This window comes from Sus scrofa, chromosome 12 (assembly GCF_000003025.6).
Source record: "Sus scrofa isolate TJ Tabasco breed Duroc chromosome 12, Sscrofa11.1, whole genome shotgun sequence".
NCBI classification, from domain to species: Eukaryota; Metazoa; Chordata; class Mammalia; order Artiodactyla; family Suidae; genus Sus; species Sus scrofa.
This window is the reverse complement of record NC_010454.4, coordinates 38,767,070-38,787,018: the sequence shown is the minus strand read 5'-3', so window position 1 is coordinate 38,787,018 and position 19,949 is coordinate 38,767,070. Positions and strand designations below refer to the sequence as shown.

General features: G+C 40.5%; 1 protein-coding gene across 12 annotated transcripts in view; it reads left to right on the top strand.

Moving 5' to 3' along the window:
- Positions 1–19,949, top strand: part of ACACA (acetyl-CoA carboxylase alpha) — a 294,152-nt gene that overhangs the window by 88,049 nt on the left and 186,154 nt on the right. For 11 of the 12 annotated variants that reach the window (XM_021066228.1, XM_021066229.1, XM_021066236.1 and 8 more), the window contains 2 exon segments: positions 15,228–15,360; positions 16,672–16,810. In XM_021066228.1, the coding sequence (XP_020921887.1) occupies positions 15,228–15,360; positions 16,672–16,810 (272 nt within the window). 12 annotated transcript variants of the gene reach the window in all.

Genomic DNA, 19,949 nt, shown 5'->3' with positions numbered 1-19,949 from the left:
TAGTTGGATTCATTTCTGCTGTGCCACAACAGGAACTCCTTATTTTATTTTTTTAAATGATTTTTATTTTTTCCATCATTGCTGGTTTACAGTGTCCTGTCAATTTTCTACTGTACAGCAAGGTGGTGGACCCAGTCACACATACCTATATACATTCTTTTTCTCACATTATCATGCTCCATCATAAGTGGCTAGATATAGTTCCCAGTGCTATACAGCAGGATCTCATTGCTGATTCATTCCAAGGGCAATAGTTTGCTCCCTCAATAATTCTTGAATTCATCTCCTTCTTTCTACAGTTACTGTCATTGCTCTTGCTCTTTCTTATTTGGATTATGGCAATAGTATTTTAGATGTTTTCTACTCTCTTTCCCCCTTCAGTATAAGCGCACCATGGCCATTGCGATCTTTCTAAAAGGTAAACTGATTATTTCACAGCACTATTCAGGGGGCCCCTGTTATCTGTAAGGTTTATTAATGTTTAGCCAAACGTTGTGCCAGGTGCCTAACGTTTTTCCCAATAGCCACAATAGCTCTAATCATTATTATGGTGAGCATAATGAGATCTGTTAGGGGCCCACTAATGTCTCAGAGATGTTTGAACTGGGTTTTGAAGGATGAACAGAAAACAGACAAGCTACCAGAGATAAGTATGTGTGTGTAGTAGAAAGGGTAGAGCTGGTGGGGTTGACAGCACATGTGAAGATAGCAAACTGTGAAACATCTGACACATTTAGACAGTTATAAGACATTGAGTATTACTGGAATGTAAGGGAGACAGGATAGTTAGTGCAGTGGAAGAGGAGGCTGGTGAGATAGAGGTCAGATTATTAAGGATCCTGTGTGTTATAAGAAGACTTACATAAAATGGGAAACAGTATTTAGATTTGGCTATGCAACAGAATCGTCTGCAGAGCTTTGAGGAATAAAGATTTTTCCACGCCCCACCCCAGATTGATTAAATTACAGTCTCTGGCCATGGAGCCCAGGAATCTTCATTCACCTACTCTTCAGGTGGGTCTGATGTGAAACCTGAGCTGAGAACCACTTTCTCAGAGTTGAGAGCAATGCCTGACATGTAGTGTATGCCTAATAAATGTTGCATTGAAATTGAAGTCATGCAAGTAGATTAGATCACTCTGAGGAAGAGTATATAGGCAGAAGGGGAAATGTTTTGAGGAAATGTCTACTTTTATGTGGAAAGGAGACAGGAAATGATCAGTGAGGTAGAAGGAGAACCAAGAAAACCAAGGTAAAGATGATTTTAAGGTAGAAGAAATGAAGTGGTGAGCAGCGATGTATGAAAGGAAGAACTGAGAAAAAGCACTGGAGTAGTGAGTAGGAGGATCTCGAGGTGAACAGCTTTAGTAGATGGCACGAGATTAAGGAGTGAACAAAGGGTGAAAGAGCAGGGATTTCCTCAGTTCAACTGTTAAGAAGTTCATGGCAAGGAAAAGAGGGGAATAGTTACTTGACAGCATGATAGGATCTTGCTCACTTGTCCCCCCTCTCTCTCCTTCCCCAACCCACTGTCAAGTTTTTTTAGTTGGAATGCCCTTCTCCTGACTGTTGAAATTCCTTTCATATTTTGAGGTCAACACATGTGGCATGTGGAAGTTCCCAGACTAGGGGTCCAGTCGGAGCTGCATCTGCCAGCATATGCCACAGCAATGCAAGATCCAAGCCACATCTTCGACCACAGCTCATGGCAATGCTAGTCCTTAAGCCACTCAGTGAGCCTAAGGATCGAACCTGAATCCATCCTCATGAATACTAGTTGGATTTGTTACTGTAGAGCCACTGTGGGAACTCCATGTTTTAAGATCTTTTTCAAATGCTGCCTGTGCTGTGAAATTCCTCTTGTATTTTCCCTTATTAAGTTTTTCTCTTCTGGTAGTTTGGCCTTCCATTTTCCACAACAACAGTTTCATTCTTTCTCCATTATCCTTAAACCAGCTGTCTCCCTTTCTGCTAGTCCCTGCTTCTTCTAGACACACTTTTAATTCATAACTTTGCTTCATATTTCATTGAGAAAATAGAAACTGTCAGGCCAGAAATTCTTCCTTCCAACACTTAATTTTAAAGTTACTTGTATCTGTACTCATATTCTCATCTTTGTCATTGATTTTTAGTTTAATCCATTGTATTCAGAGGATTTACTCTATGTGATTTCAAATCTTTGAAATTTTTTGATGATGCTTTATGGCCTAGCATATGGTCTACTTTGGTAAAATTTTATAAACACTTGCAAAAAACATGTATTTTGTAGTTATAAAATTCTGTACAGTCAGTTGAGGTTTTCAATTATGGTGTTTTTTTGCCTAATCATTCTCAGTTGCTGAAAGAGGAATATTAATCTCACTGCTAGAATCTTATAAATCAATTAGAAAAAGGTGTTTAATGTCTTATGAAGACATTTTGACCCAGTAGAACTATATGGAAAAGACTTGAACTTGACAAAAACAGATACCCAGACAGCAGATAAGCTTATAAAAAGGTATTTAATATCATTGGTTATCAGGAAGTTGCAAATTAAAATCACACTGAATTAAATGCCATTCCAACCAAAAAGGTCAAAATTAAAAGACCGACAATATCAAGTGTTATCAAGGGTGTGAGACACATGGAACTCTCATGCATAGCTGGTGGGAATAAAAGTTGACACAACTACCTAGAAAACTCTTTGGGCAGTATCTTTTACAGCTATAAACATACACATACTCTATCAACAAAGCAATCCACTTCTTGGTATTTACCCAAAAGAAATGAGTGCATTTGTTCACCAAAAACCAAGTATAAGTATAGTCAAAATTCATAAACACAAGTGTCCATCAATAGAATAAATAAATAAATAAATCATACAGTAGTCACACAATGTAATACTACACAGCAATGAAAATAAACCTCTGCTCTGTCACAACATGAGTGAACTTTTTAGATATAATATTAGTCAAAATACATAGAGTACAGCTCTATATGTGAAGTTCAAAAACAGGCGAAGCTGATTGATGCTGATAGAGTTCAGAGTAGCGTTTACATTGGGGAAAATACTGACTGGGAAGGGAGCACACTGGAGCCTTTTAAGACTCTGGAACATTCTGTATCTTTTTTTTTTTTTTTTTTTTTTTTTTTTAATTTGCTTTTTGGGGCTGCACCCGCGGCCTATGGAGGTGCCAATTGAAGCTACAGCTGTGGCCTACACCACAGCCACAGCAACGCCAGATCCGAGCTGTGTCTTCGACTCACACCACAGCTCACAGCAACCCACTGAGCGAGGCCAGGGATTGAAACTGTACCCTCACGGTTCCTAGTTGATTCATTTCCGCTGGGTCACAGTGGGAACTCCAGAACGTTCTGTATCTTAATGGAGTGGTTGGCTATGTACATATATGTATATATGTATGTAAAATTAATTGAGTGTACACTTAAGATTTTTGCACTGAATTTTATGAAGTTATGTCTCGAAAAGTAAATAAAAGAACTTCCACCTGTAGTTGAATGAGGAGGTCAACAAATCCTTAACCCCAAAAGGCAACTATATAACTTGACAAAAACTACTTCAGCCTTAAAATCAGTCATAAGGCATCCAATAATCTGAGAAAAATTTATGTTTGAAAAATGGCAGGAATTCAGTAAAAACAGTAGGGGTCTGTGGTATTCTTGCCGGGACGGTTCCCATTCCCTTCCCTCAGCATGGCAGACGTGGAGGTGTGTGGGTGTGCCAGGAAGACTGGTGGTTATGATGCTGCAGCTGAAGAGAGTGTACTCATTTTGGATAGCAGGTGATGCCCATGCTCAGTGGCATTGTCAGTAGAAGTGACTTTCCTGGCAGTGAACGGGAGATCTGGGCCCATGGCTCTACTGGGGCTGAGGTGTGTTTGTGCTCGGGGTTAGCATATTGCTGGTTGGGGCTGTGTGCATACACACAGAGTAGCCACGATAAGGTTCAACAGAAGGTAAAAGCCACAACATCCTTGAAATTGTCCTGAACCTTGTGCTATTCTACCCTCTACACAGACACATGGACAGAGTACAAAAAAGCCTTATTGGTTCCAGGTGTTTGAGTATAACCCCTACCTAATCACTGGCTGCCATTTAAGTTATGCAAACCTAGAGGTACTTACCCTTCAAAAGGAGATTTAAACATAAAAACAAGCAATAAAAAGAAAATGAGCTTAAGGCATCAGTGGTTGTACTCTTTAGGGTGAGGAGATTTCACAGCTTTAACCCAGGCCAATTAGTAAAACAAGAGAAAAAGAAGCAAACATGGGTAACGACGACAATCTTCATGGGCAAAAGAAATCAGAATCCAGAGTTGCTATAATAAATTATTTAATGTGTTAAGTTTCCAACAAAAAATCATGAGCTATGAAAAGAAATAGGAAAACGTGACCCATATTTAGGAAAAAAGTCAATATTGACTGTTCTCAAGTGTCTCTAGATACTGGACTAGCAGACAGTCTTCACAGCATCTATCATAAATATATTCAGGAGTTCCCATTATGGCTCAGCAGGTTAAGAACCCACCATAGTGTCCATGAGGATGCAGGTTCGATCCCTGGCCTTGCTCACTGGGTTAAGGATCTGGTGTTGCCGCAAGCTGTGGCATGGGTCACAGATGTGGCTTGGATCCAGTGTGGCTGTGACTGTGGTGTGGGTCAGCAGGTACAGCTATGACTTGACCCCTAGCCTGGGAACTTCCATGTACTGCAGGTGTGGCCATAAAAAACAAAAAATTTATTCAAAGAACTAAAGGCACGTTTAAAGAATTTTTTAAGTATGACAACAATGAATCAATAAGTAGTGTTCTCAATAAGGAGAGAGAAAATAGAAGCAAATGTCACCAAAGAGGACATACAGATGGCAAAGATATGAAAAGATATTTAAAAATCATTAGCTATTAGGAAGTGCAAATTGAAACAAGATGTTGCTATTCACCTGTCAAAGTTCCTAAAATAAAAACTAGTGATGGAGTTCCTGTTGTGATGCAGCGGAAAAAAACCAACTAGGAACCATGAGGTTGCGGGTTCAATCCCTGGCCCTGATCAGTGGGTTAAGGATCCAGCGTTGCCGTGAGCTGTGGTGTGGGTGGCAGATGCGGCTCAGATCCAGCATTGCTGTGGCTGTGGAGTAGGCCTGAGGCTGTAGCTCTGATTTGACTCCTAGCCTGAGAACCTCCATATGCCTAGGGGTGCAGCCCTAAAGAGCAAACAAAACAAAACAAAAACAACAATGAAAAACTAGTGACAACACTAAATGTTTGCAAGAATGTGGAATAATTGGATCACTTGTACATAGGTGGTGGGAATATAAATGATACAACCACTCCGGGAAATAATTTAGAAATTTCTTACAAAACTAAATATTTACCATATGACCCAACAGTCCTATTCCTAGTTATATATCCATGAGAAATGAAAGCATATGTTCACATAAAATCTTGAACATGAATGTCCACATTGTTCATAATAGCTAGAAAGTAGAAACAACCTGATGAATAGATAAACAAAATGTGTTATGTCCATACAATGAAAAATTATTTGGCCGTAAAGAGAAATGAAGTATGGGAGTTCCTGTCGTGGCGCAGTGGTTAACGAATCCGACTAGGAACCATGAGGTTGTGGGTTCGGTCCCTGCCCTTGCTCAGTGGGTTAAGGATCTGGCGTTGCCATGAGCTGTGGTGTAGGTTGCAGACGTGGCTCGGATCCCGCGTTGCTGTGGCTCTGGCGTAGGCCGGTGGCTACAGCTCCAATTCAACCCCTAGCCTGGGAACCTCCATATGCCGCAGAAGCGGCCCAAGAAATAGCAAAAAGACAAAAAAAAAAAAAAAAAAAAAGAAATGAAGCATGAATACCTGCAACCACATTAAACACTTTATGCTAATTGAAAGAAGCCATGTAATATATAATTCCATTTATATGGAATATCCAGAATAGGTAAGTCTATAAAGACAGGAAGTAGATTAGTCATTGCCTAGGACTGAGGAGGGGTTTGGGGGAAATAGGGAGTGACTGCTACTGAGTACAACATTTCTTCTGGGGGTAATGAATTTCTTCTACAACTGATTGTGGCAATGGTTTGCAACTATGTGAATATAATAAAGACTACTGAATTATACACTTTAAATGGCTGAAATATGTCTGTGAATTTATCTCAATAAAGCTCTTAAAGTTTTTTGTTTTTGTTTTTGGTCTTTTTGCCATTTCTTGGGCTGCTCCCGCAGCATGTGGAGGTTCCCAGGCTAGGGGTCAAATCGGAGCTGTAGCCACTGGCCTACACCAGAGCCACAGCAACGCGGGATCCAAGCCACGTCTGTGACCTGCACCACAGCTCACAGCAATGCCTGATCTACCCACTGCGCGAGACCAAGGATTGAACCCACAACCTCATGGTTCCTAGTCGGATTCGTTAACCACTGAGCCACGACGGGAACTCCCTCTTAAAGATTTTTAAATGAGTTTAGCAAGGTCACAGGCTATAAGATCCATATACAAAAATCAGTCGTATTTCTGTGTACTAGCTAGCAATGAACAAGCAAAAAATTAAAATAATATTGTTCACAGTGGCACCAAATAAAATACTTGGAAATAAATTTAGCAAAAAGGTGTAAGACTTATACATTTAAAATTATATTACAATGCTGAGAGAAATTAAAGAAATTAAAGGTCTCAATACAGGCATACCTTACTTTATCACAGTTGCTTTACTACTGCACTGCACAGATAATTGCATTTTGCAGTTTGAAGTTTGAGGCAACCCTGCATTGTCAGGTGATGGTTAGCATTTTTTAGCAAAGTTTTTGTGTGTGTAACCACACCTGCAGCCTATGTAAGCTCCTGAGCTAGGAGTCAAATCAGAGCTGCAGCTGCCAGCCTACACCACCGCCATGGCAATACCGGAACCAAGTCGCATCTGTGCCCTATACCACAGCTTGTGGCAGTGCCGGATCCTCAACTCACTGAGCGAAGCCAGGGAATGAACCTGCATCCTCATGGGCACTATATTGGGTTCTTCTTCTTCTTCTTCTTTTTTTTTTTTCTTTTTTGGGCCTCACCCTCAGCATATGTATGTTCCCAGGCTAGGGGTTGAATTGGAGCTGTTGCAGCCATACAGCCACAGCAACATCAGATCCGAGCCGCATCTTTGACCTACAGCACAGCGCATGGCAATGCCGGATCCTTAACCCACTGACAGGGATTGAACTGGCCTTCTTATGGATACTATTCAGATTTGTTACCTCTGAGCCATAACAGGAACTTCTATGTTGTGTTCTTAACTTCCTGAGCCACAACAGGAACTCCAATAAAGTATTTTTTAATTAGGGTATATACATTGGTTTTTTTTTTTTTTTTTAAGACATAATGCTATTGCATGCTTAATAGACTACAGTATAAAGTAAACATAACTTTGGGAAACCAAAAAATTCATGACTTGTTTTATTGCAATATTTACTTTATTGTGGTCTGGAACCAAATCTGCAGTATCTCTGAGGTCTGTCTGCCTATAAATAGAGAGATAATCCATTTTCAGCAGTTGGAAAACTCAATACTGAAAGTGGCAATTTCTGCTAAATTGATCTATAAATTCATAGTCCATGTCAAAACCCAGCAGGCATTTTTTTTTTCTTTCTTTCTAGAATTTGACACACTCATTCTAAAATTTACATGGAAACCCAAAAGACCTAGAATAGACAAAACAATTATGAAAAGAAGAGAAAAGTTGAAAGACTTATCCTACCTGATTTCAAAACCGTCTGTAAAGCGTAGTTACCAAGCTGTGTGGCATTGCTGCAAGGATAGGCATATAGATCAGTGAAGCGGAAGTTAGAGTCCACAGCTCAACCTTTAATGTACGAGGTCAGTTGATTTTCAAAAGAGGTACATTCTTGATCCAAGATTTCTCTGCTTGGAAAAGCCCCAATGGAAAACAGTCTCTCACAGCGCGTGCTGCAGTATCACTCAGACTGCCTTGCAGTCAAGCCAGCGAATGCATCACTGTCTGCCTGATAAACTGCTACGTCATCCTTGGTGCCTGGCATGTTACAGAGTTGGGATCAGTGTGCGCTTCTAGTTGGATTTTGTGCCAGGTATGTGTCTACCTTGGACACTCTTTTCATGTTAGATTAAAATGGGGATGCTTTGAATTTGGAAGAATGAATGCGGCTTTTTATTTCTCGGGCTCTACTCTCACTGGAAGATTGTGAGCAGCATCTGTAAAAGACTAGGAACACTAGCTTTGTTTTGGATTCGGGTACGCTGTGTTAAGTGGTTGTTTTATAAAGAGCCCTTTGGTGAAAGGAAGCACAAACTTGATTAGTGAATGTGCCTCTTTAGTATAATTTTTCTGATATAATCAAGTGCACAATAGCCTGCTTTATTCTACACTCAGTGCTTTGCTTTTTGAATGCAGAACTTATATAACAAAGCAGAGAGTGATCCTCTTTTGGGAACTGCTTACATCTGGAGACACTTAGGTGTGTGTAAAATCGAGCTGCATCTACATCTGTGGTCACTGTAATTGTTCTGTACATAGGCCATAGTGCTATTTTTTTTTTTTTTAAGAGACTTAACTCTGAAGGGATATAAACTTCTTTAAAGGAAGAGGTAAACCTGACTGACTTTATCAGATGTTGGCATAGTATGAAAGGGTTGATACGGAGAGGTACAGGCCAGAAGCCAACCCAGGTTTTCTGTTTTTTCTTATGGCTGACAGTCATATTCAGTGGCCTGATTAAGTCTTTTCACCTTGGGGGAGTTCCCTTTCTGGTGCAGCAGAAACTGATCGGACTAGTATCCATGAGGACGCAGGTTTGATCCCTGGCCTTGCTCAGTGAGCTAAGGATCCAGTGTTGCTGTGAACTGTGGTGTAGGTCGCAGATGCAGCTGTGGCTCTTCCTGTGGCTGGCAGCTGCAGCTCTGATTTGACGCCTAACCTGGGAACTTCCATATGCCACGGGTGTGGCCCTAAGAAGCAAAAAAAAAGTCTTTTTACCTTGGGTCAACTGAATGTCCTAAGATCAAGGTTTATCTTAATCATTTTTCTTCTGCTTGATTTTTCATCTTTTAACTGTGTTCCAGGTCATTTGTGTACTGTTTGGAGGGTGTTCTTGGAAGGCTAATAGCGTCTCCGCACATATAATTCTCAGATGAGAAGTCTATTCAGGGTTTCAGTGGGAAAGAATTTTTCTATGGTGCATGAATCAGGTTAGATTTGACTCTGGTGAATTATACCGTTCCTGAGGATTTGTCCCAGGAAATTGTGATTCTGTAGATTCTAGCCGTTGCAGTCTTTTCTGCCATTACAAGGGAGCAATAGCCTAAGCTTAATTAAAAGCTAAAACAGGACCGTGTTCCTGTATAACATTTAGCCATCATTTACTTATTTAAGTGATTTTTCTACCTGTGGCAAATTTGCTTGCATAGCAATAGACATGTGCCAGTAGTTTTCTAGGCAGGATTTTTCTTCCCTGCTTAAACTGGCTTAGACTTCTGTATCTAAAGTATTTGTCCAGGCCCCTTTTCCTTTCTTCCACATCATCTTCTCTGTATCCTCTTTGCACCAGCACCAGTGGTGGCGTGTTTCATCCTTTAGACTGACTTTCTTTACCTCCTGACCTACTCTTGCCCCTCTAGGGGTCTGAAAATTAGTAATATTTGTTTGGATTGGATCTCAGGAATTACCTACTTAGGCTGTGCTGTCCTCCTTCCTCTGGATTTCCTGACCCGATTATTTTCCTGGCATAGTTGTCCTTGTAAACTTCATCTTCTTTTTGCCCTGGGCCCTCCCTGTCATGTGCTCCTGGCAGCCTGGAGAGGCCAGGGAGCTTTTCTCTGGTGACTGTCAGAAGAAAGTGACTGTTGTTGAGGCACATTTGCCTCGGCAAAGGCAGAGCTGCTAAAATCTTCTTTCTAGTTTTACAAGCTTTTATATTTCTCCTCTGCTCCTCCCAGTCCCCTTGGGAAATCAGGTAATTTTGTGAGTGAGCCCAGTGTAGGGGGAAAATTCCAACAGGAGAGGAAGTATGGAAACTGGGGACAAAGATGACAAAAAGACTGTATAGTTTGAGGCCATCAGGAATACCCTATTTTGACTGAAGCAGGGCCAAGAAGTAGGCAGAAGGCACAGTATCTCTTGTCCTCCTGGGTTTTAAGCACCTGTAACAGGAGAACAAACTCTGGCTTGTGTTTACAAGGCCGACCTCTGAAGAAAAAGCCTCCATTGCTTTGCCATCTTGATATGGAGGGTTCAGCTGAGGAAAATAAGGAGTTGAGATATTACATGCTTCAAAGGTAAGTTTTAGAGTGCTGTATTTAGGCAATATATACCTTTAAAAATTAGCAAGTCATTGACAACTAAGCCCTAGAATTTATGGGAAATCTGATTTGATGATTTTTTTTGTGTGTCTGTAGGAAGCTTTTTTTTTTTTTTAAGGAAATGAATGAAAACACTCATGTTTGTTTTTGGATTTCTAAACTGTTACTTTATACTCAGCATTTGAACCCAAGATACCCATGACCACATGTGGTTTGGTAGTTAAGTTGAAAGCAAGCACCCCTGTGCATACCTTACTGCGTGTGCTACTATTTTGTCGAGGAATCTCATTCAGCCTGTGCCGTATTTGCTCACTGGCCTTGGCTTGTTTTTTCAAGAGGGAAATCTCTTTATCTATTTTGAAGGAAAATATCAATTCTGTGTAGTAAGTAGCATTCTGTTGAAGGCAGTTTTGTAGAAAACTTTTTTAGAATATGCCTCTGGGGCCAGGAAATGTGCCTCCTGCCATTGTCCTGGCATGTGACAGTAGGCAGCCAGGCTGGAACTGTTGAGAGTGCCAAGCTCTCTCTCTTACCTCAAATCGATCTTCTCCCTGCTGTGAGAACTCACGCTGAGGAGGAAGTGAGTCAGGTCTTTTTCAGTCCTCTTTCAGGTCTGTGCTTGCCCAGCAGAGAGGCAGCATAAAAGACCTGAATGATTTGTTTGATGGCAGTCATTAAGGGACCCTCTGTTCCCTTATTTATTTATTTGCTTGTTTGTCTTTATTTTGCAATAGATTTCAAACTCTGGAGTTTTTCTCTTGAAAAAAATTACCTGAAAATTAAACTGGACCTTGGCAAATAGGGAAACAGGAGGTCCCTCTGTGGCTCAGTGGTAACGAATCTGACTAGTATCCATGAGGACTCCAGTTCACACCCTGCCCTTGCTTAGTGGGTTAAGGATCCAGCGTTGCCATAGGTTGTGGTGTAGTTCACAAACGTGGCTCCGATTCTGCATTGCTGGGCTGTGGTGTAGGCCAGCAGCTGCAGCTCCAGTTGGACCCCTAGCCTGGGAACCTCCATATGCTGCAGGTGTGGCCCTAAAAAGCAAAAAGCAAATAAATAAATAAGGAAACAAACAAAAAACATGAAATTTGTTTTTAGAACAATCACCCCTTCCTTTTCCTTTTTACTTGAGTTCTTCCACTCTTCGGGGGGGTTGAATCAAGCAAATCTTCCACGGAGAGTCAATAAGTAAAAAGTAACTGAATTTTTATCTTATATATACACTATATATTGTTTTATATATTATAGATAGATTTTTTTTTCCTTTTTACAGCTGTACCGCAGCATATGGAAGTTCCAAGGCTAGGGGTCAAATTGGAGCTGCAGGTGCCGGCCTGCACCACAGCCACAGCAATGCCAGATCCAAGCCGCCTCTGCAACCTATACCACAGCCACAGCAACGTGGGATCCGCACTGCATCTGCAACCTATACCACAGCTTGTGGCAATGGTGGATCCTTAACCCACTGAGCAAGGCCAGGGATTGAACCCGCATCCTCACAGACACTGTGTCAGGTTATTAACCTGCTAAGCCACAACAGGAACTCCTATACTTATATATTACATGCTTTCTATATTTTGATATATTGTATATACAATAAAATGGTTTATATGTAAGTATAAAATATATGTAATATTGTTTTATATATGTAAAACAAACATCTACAAATAAAACACACGTATATTTCTATATACTTACATACACACACCAAGTTTTATTTTGTTTTTCTGTGGTTAAATGCAGTAGGTGATCTGTCCATTGTTTTTCAAGGCGACATCCCCCCTGGGCAGTCTCTTCTCCACTTTGAACAGTCATCTAAGAATTCCCTTCTTTTCTCTTCTGTGTTGGATCCTCTGTTTCTTGCATCCCTTGTCTTCCTTTTTCCTTGATTTATTTCATTGTCTGGAACACATTCTCTAGTAGCTTCCTGAGAAAAGGTAGGTGAGAAGTCAAGATTTTGACATCTTTTCTATCTTTACACTTGATTCTCTTATTTTTAGCATGTGCCTAGCTTCTGAATATGGCTATTTGAAGGAGTCCACCTTTAAAAGTAAGATATATTTCTTTTTTTTTCTCCTCTCTTTGATTATAAATGACCCTTAGAGCACTTCTTTGCTAATTCTAAACTATTGATTAAACCTTATGATTGGGAGTTCTTTTGTGGCACAGCAGGTTAAGGGTCTGGTGTTGTCATTTCAGTGGCCTGGGTTGGCCTGGGTTGCTGCTATGGTATGGATTCGATTCCTGACAGGAGAACTTCCACATGCCATGGATGCAACCCAAAAAAAAACCCTGAAAAACTTTATGAACAATCCCTTCCCCACCTTAATTTTATCAATAGAGACTTGCTTCCCTGTTAGTCTTATACTCAGGCGGCTCCTTACCTATATCTTATATCTTCTCTGTCTCCCAAAGTAATGGAAAGCTGATCACTGAGGAGTGTGTGCATTTAATCTCAGCTTTATAGAATCATAATCTTTGGTTCATGAAACACTCCTTGGTCCATGTGTAACCTGTTATTTGGCCACGTATTTAGTTATTTTAAAAATAGTATGATGAGTTCCCATCGTGGCTGAGCAGTAACGAACACAACTAGTATCCATGAGGACACAGGTTTGATTCCAGGCCTTGCTCAGTGGGTTAAGGATCTGGCATCGCCATGATCCGTGGTGTAGGTCACAGATGCGGCTCGGGTCCTGCGTTGCCATGGCTGTGGTATAGGCTGGCAGCTGCAACTTTTGATTCGACCCGTAACCTGGGAACTTCCCTATGCTGTGGGTTCGGCCCTAAAAAGAACCTCCCCCACCCCAAAAAAAAAGTATGCAAAGAATTTGAAAACCCAGCATTTATAACAAAGGTTGTCATCTACATCTATCCATATGGTTTCTGTCTAGCCATATGGTTTCTCCTCCTTAACCCTTCTTCCTAGCCTTCCCACTCAGATCATCATTTTCCTTAATCCCATGTTTATTATATTATTTTGTTTTCCTGTTTATATAGTTATACTGTTTGTATATGTATCTCTTAAAATATGTGTATTTTAGTTTTAAAATTTGTCATCTGTTTTTAATTTTATATTAAAATATTAAAATTATATATTTAATAAATATATAATTATTTTAAGATAAAATTATTAATGATTAATACTTGTAGGGATTATAATATTTATAAAATATAATATCAATGTTAATAGTTATGTTATAATTATTATATTAAATATATTAAAATTTGTGTATTTTGGGGCTTCTTGTATATTAGTCATATATCTAGACACTTGCCTAAATGTCCTATTATTTCTAATAATTTGTGGAATCTTTTGTTTTTTTATGTGAATTATATCATTCACAAATAAAGATAATTTATTTGTGGCCTCGCTCAGTGGGTTAAGGATCTGACGTTGCCATGAGCTGTGGTGTAGGTTGCAGATGTAGCTCGGATCCCGAGTTGCTGTGGCTGTGGTGTAGGCCGGTGGCTACAGCTCCGATTAGACCCCTAGCCTGGGAACCTCCATATGCCGTGGGTGCGGCCCCAGATAAGGCAAAAAAAAAAAAAAAAAAAACCCAAAAACAAAACACACACACACACACACACACACACAAATACCACTGGTTGTTAGAAGCAGCATCATTGTGCTGCCGTTTAAATAAAGCACACCATCTGTTGTAAGATACATACCAATTTCAGAGCTTTTTATTTTATTTATTTGTCTTTTTAGGGCTGCACCCATGGCATATAGAAGTTCCCAGGTTTGGGGTCAAATCAGAGCTGTAGCTACTGGCTTATACCACAGAGCTTGTTAAAAAGCTAAAAAAGGAGTTCCTGTCATGGCTCAGCGGTTAACGAACTCATCTAGTATCCGTGAGGACTTGGGTTTGATCCCTGGCTTTGCTCAGTGAGTTAAGGATCCAGCATTGCCGTGAGCTGTGGTGTAGGTCGCAGACATAGCTCAGATCCCGTGTTGCTGTGGCTGTGGCGTAGGCCAGTGGCTACAGCTCTGATTGGATCCCTAACTGGGGAACCTCCATATGTGGAGCCTACAGTTCTAAAAAGACAAAAATAAATAAATATATTAAAAAAATCTTTAAGATTGATGAAATATGGTTTATCAAGCTGCTTTATAAATAAGTTGTTTTTGAAGTTGTTGATGTTGGAACATCTATGGGATACTCAAGTAAAAACATTTAATAGGCAGTTAAAAATGTCAAGTTACAGCTCATAAGATGGAGGCTAGAGATGCAGAGGTGAAGGTCGTCTGTGTTGGAATCACAATCCAGAAACAGCCTTGCTAACTGTTTTTGTTGTTGTTGTTTTTTGTTTTTATTTTTAACAGTTTCTCTGAGTCTAGTATTTATACCTTCTCATTTTAGTTTATCCTTTGCCTGTCTCCTTTTGATGGCATCTGTTGGTAATTTTTTTTTTTTTTTTCTTTTTAGGGCCACACCTGAGGCATAGGGAGGTTCCCAGGCTAGGGGTTGAATCAGAACTACAGCTGCTGGCCTACACCACAGCTAAAGCAACGCCAGATCTGAGTCGTGTCTGCGACCTACACCACAGCTCCTGGCAACGCCTGATCCTTAACCCACTGAGTCCAGGGATGGAACCCAAAACGTCATGGTTCCTAGTCAGATTCGTTTCTGCTGCACCATGAGAGGAACTCCTGTTGGTAAATCTTAATACTATCTTTTATTATTTTGGGAATACTTAGTTTGTTTCTTAAACTTCCATAAGCAGAGATGATTTTCTTTTCTCTCTTCTGTTGAAAAACTACATTGTCTGCCAGCATGCAGTCTTCACAAGGGTGCCATTGGAAGTGCTGTTATAAGCCTGGTAGTAAAAAGCAAGTCTGCAAGAGAGACAGATGATGTGAAGAAATCTTCTTTATAGACATTCATGGTTTCTCTCTTTTTGTAGGTCCAGCATGTCTGGCTTGCACCTAGTAAAGCAAGGTCGAGACCGAAAGAAAATAGACTCTCAGCGAGATTTCACTGTAGCTTCTCCAGCAGAATTTGTTACTCGTTTTGGTGGGAATAAAGTGATTGAGAAGGTAAGTAACAAACTGGTGGATTATTTTTTTTTTTCAACCGTCCATGAGATTTAATGCCTGGATTGGTTGTCTAGATGAGCTCAAACCTGATATTTAGATTGAATTTCTGAGACTATGCAGAATTATCCTTTCTGCCTCCTTAGCATCCTATTAAATAATTTCACTATTTGCTGTAGTATGTATTTAACACTGATGATTTAGTTGTAGCTAAGAAGATGAAGCAGTGCCCATAAAGTTCTTTTAGAAAGATCTTGTGGTTTTTGTATGTTTGGCTGCACTGATTTGAGAAGGTGTAAGAAATTGATAAGCCTGTGTGGTGGTGGTAAGGAGGTAATATGTTATAACCTTGGATTCATTGCTAAGGGAGCAGAGAGATTTTCACAACAGAAGACATAAACAAGTTTGCTGCACTGTGACTTACTGGGTTCTACCAGGAGTTTGAGATATTTAGAGAAAACAGACCACATGAAATCCTTAAAAAGAGATGCTAAGTATTTTGAAATGCTGTATGTCTGTCACTTTTATCTAAACCATATCAGAGCTTAGAGGATGGCTTGGTTGAATTAGCATGCAGTGGTTAAAAGATTGAAGGATGGGGACCTATATCCCACTCCTAAAGGTACTGCTTCAGCAGGGGCCCTCTGTTGGTCTTCCAGTGAAGATCGGTTGCTTGTCTCCTAACCTGTGTTATCCTCAGAGCCATGATTGTGAGGCGGGTGAGGAGATGAAAGGTTTGTTTAACAGAGAAGTCTCAGGATCATTGATCCTTCTACTCTTTCTCTTGTGACCATTCTTTCTGGGGCATTCTCTCCAATTCTAGGGCATTTGGAGTCAGCATCGTGGAGAAAGGTGGTAGTGGGTGCAGGCGTTCTTAGACATGTTCAGGGCTCTGTGCCTTGTTTCACTACCGCAGAAAATAGTACATGACGCTCCACTGTTTAGTCTTCCCCCCACCTTGTTTGATATCCATCATCCCTCTGAAGTTTCTTACCTCTGTTCCTTAATAATAGGTATGATAGAATAATTTACAAACTCACAAGCTTTGAGTAACTGGTTTTTCCCTTCAAGAAATGAAGTTAGAAAGGAGTAAGTTTTAGCCGGCACATACTAATGTATTTGCTCAGATAACACCTTAAAATATCCCTTGATCATGCTGGAGTTGGTTCCTAACTGCCTAGGCCAGCAATACAAATTCCTAGTTGAAACACTGGCTTGTCAGAGAAAGCTGCAAAAATGGTTTCATTTCTTTTCCTCCATCTTTGCCTGCCTTTTCTACTTTTCTCTCCAATGCCCATGGCCCCACTCTCCCAGGTTCTCATTGCCAACAATGGCATCGCAGCAGTGAAATGCATGCGGTCTATCCGCCGGTGGTCTTATGAGATGTTTCGAAATGAGCGTGCAATCCGGTTTGTTGTCATGGTCACACCCGAAGACCTGAAAGCCAACGCTGGTGAGTAACAGTAAAAGAGTCAAATGTATTCATACAGGGATGTTCATTCCCTTGTTTAAAATAATGAGAAACTAGGAGTAGCTTAAGTGTCCAACATTAGTGGATTGGTTATATAAAGAGTGTTCTGCTAATTTTATGAAATACCTTGTAGCGGAGTTCCTGCTGTGGCACAGTGGGATCAGTGGTGTCTTCTGCAACAATGGGATGTAGGTTCAGTCCCTGTCCTGGCACAGTGGGTTAAAGATCTGACAGTGCCACAACTGTGGCTTAGATTGCAGTTGCAACTGGGATCTGATCCCTGGCCCAGGAACTCCGTATGCTGTGGGGCATTGAAAAACAAAAAGTTGAACCTTAAAAAAAAAAACCACAAAAAACTACAACAAAACAAAACCATGTAGCCATTAAAAAATATTTTCTGGGATAACATCAGTTTGAGAATGCCATTCTGACAAATTGTTATACTGTTTATTCTTATGTAACAATATTAGCACAGATTTGTTAACTTAAAACAACAGATGTTGGGAGTTCCTATTGTGGCTCCAACTACTATTCCTTAGAATGGGGGTTTGACCCCTGGCCTGGCTCAGTGGGTCAAGGAACTGTGGTTTCTGTGAGCTGTGGTGTAGCTTGCAGACAAGGCTCAGATTCCACGTTGCCGTGGCTGTGGTGTTGGCCAGCAGCTGCAGCTCTGATTCGACCCCGAGCCTGGGAATTTCCATATGCCACAAGTGCAGCACTAAAAAGCAAAAAAAAAAACCCAAAAAACAAACCCCAAAACAACACCCCCAACAGATGTTTATGATCTCACAGTTTCTGTAAGTTGAGTCTTTTGCTTCAGGGTATTACAAGGTTACAATCTCATCCGAGACTTGACCTGGGATAAATCTGTTATCAAGCTTGACTGCTTGTTGGCAGCATTCAGTTTTCTGTGGGCGTTCAGACTGAGGGCCTGAATATGTAGCTGGTTGGTGGCTGGAGATTATTCTTGGCTCCTTGTCACACGGGTCATCCCAAAATGATTGCCTCCTGCTTTGAAGCCAGCAAGGGAAAGTCTCCCAGTAAGAACAATTACATTCTTATGTACTGTTTGTGTGAAAGTGATATCTCTTCATCCGTGCCCTGTTCTCTTGGCTGAATGCAAGTCATAGGTGGTGCCCACATCCAAGGAGAGAGGATAACTTAAGATAGGAATACCTGGATACATGGGACTGTGAGGACAGACACTATGTGTCTGTCCATCATAATTGCTTAGGAAAAGTAGGCTATAAGGAGAATGAGAGCATGATATAATAATAGAAAAAAAACATGTTGTGTAGAGTCAGGGAAAAAAAGGTTTTTTCTTTCTTTTTTTTTTTTCCTGGCTGCATTCATGGCATATGGAAGTTCCTAAGCCAGGGGTCAAATCTGAGTTGCAGCTGCCACCTACACCACAGCTTTGGCAACACTGGATCTTTAATCTATTGCCCTGGGTTAGTGATCAAACTTGTGATGTGACGGAGACAATACCAGATCCTTAACCCACTGCACTGAAGTAGGAATTCCTGGGGAGGAAAAAAGGTTTAATGACACATACCAAAAAAGCAATCTGGTTTTCTCGGGGGGGTGGGGGTGGAGGGTGAGGGGGTGGAGATTTGGGGCTGTTTTAATTTCTATTTGCGTTCCTGCTTTGCTACCTTCTTTACATAGGGCTTATACTATTCTATAGTTTCTTTAAAACTTATTTAAAAACAGAACTTGGAGTTCCTGTCATGGCGCAGCAGAAACGAATCTGACTAGGAACCATGAGGTTGTGGGCCTCCCTCAGTGGGTTAAGGATCTGGTGTTGCCATGAGCTGTGATGTAGGTCGCAGGCGAGGCTTCGATCTGATGTTGCTGATGTTGAGGTGGCGTAGTCGGCAGCTACAGCTCCGATTAGACCCCTAGCCTGGGAATCTCCATATGCTGTGGGTGTGGCCCTAAAAAGCAAAAAAAAAAAAAAAAGAAAAGAAAAAGAAAAACTAGAACTCTAGGAAGGATTATAATACTGGTGTTATTGAAATAAGGAATTAATATTTCAGAAGATTTTTCCATTTTCGTTTTTCTAAACTTTTCTATTATGTTAGTTATTTTGATAGCTTTGTTGAGTATAATTTATATCCTGTAAAAATTACCCTTTAAAAAGTGTACAGTTCTATGCGTTTTAGTAAATTTATACCATTTGAAATCATCATTGTAATCTAGTTTAAAACACTAAGTATTTTTACAGTGTAAAAATTATGAAAAAGGGGAGTTCCCATCGTGGCACAGGGGTTAACGAATCCAACTAGGAACCATGAGGTTGAGGGTTCAATCCCTGGCCTTGCTCAGTGGGTTAAGGATCCGGCGTTGCCATGTGCTGTGGTGTAGGTTGCAGACGTGGCTCGTATCCCTTGTTGCTGTGGCTCTGGCGTAGGCCAGTGGCTACAGCTCCGATTCGACCCCTAGCCTGGGAACCTCCATGTGCCTCGGGAGCGGCCCTAGAAAAGGCAAAAAGACAAAACAAAAAAAAACAAAAAACAAACAAACAAACAAAAAAAAAAACCATTATGAAAAAGGATAACTGAGAAGAGTTAGTAATTGACATGATGAGAGGACTTGATCCTCTGGGACTGGAGGGGGAACAGGCAAAATTGACAGGTGTAAGGATGGTAATAATTGACCAGTTGCATATTTTTATTTCCTGGTACTTATTGGAAGAGTTGGAGAGGTGGATGATTAATGAAATCCACAGTAGGAAAATTGAATATTCTGTTTTGGGAAGAGTTTTCTTACTTATTTGTAACTATATTCTAGAATAGTGTCTCTGGTGGTAGTTGTGGTAACTGTGGGAAGTAGGAAATGGAAGAGAAATACAAGGTATATAATTAGGATGAGCATTCTTCTTCTACTTCCCAGGGCTTCTGTTTTCGTTAATGTCTGTAATAATGATAATAGAAGATTGATTGGTGTAGAACTTTGAACTCTTGTTAGTTGATGATAGGAGTACCTCTGCAGACTGTGTGTGTGTGTGTGTGTGTGTGTGTGTGTATTTAGGATGTAAGTCAGCAATTAAAGTAACTTTTCTATATCTCCGGCGACTGAGCTACAGAAAAGACTAAAATGGAGTAGAAAAGTTAGATTT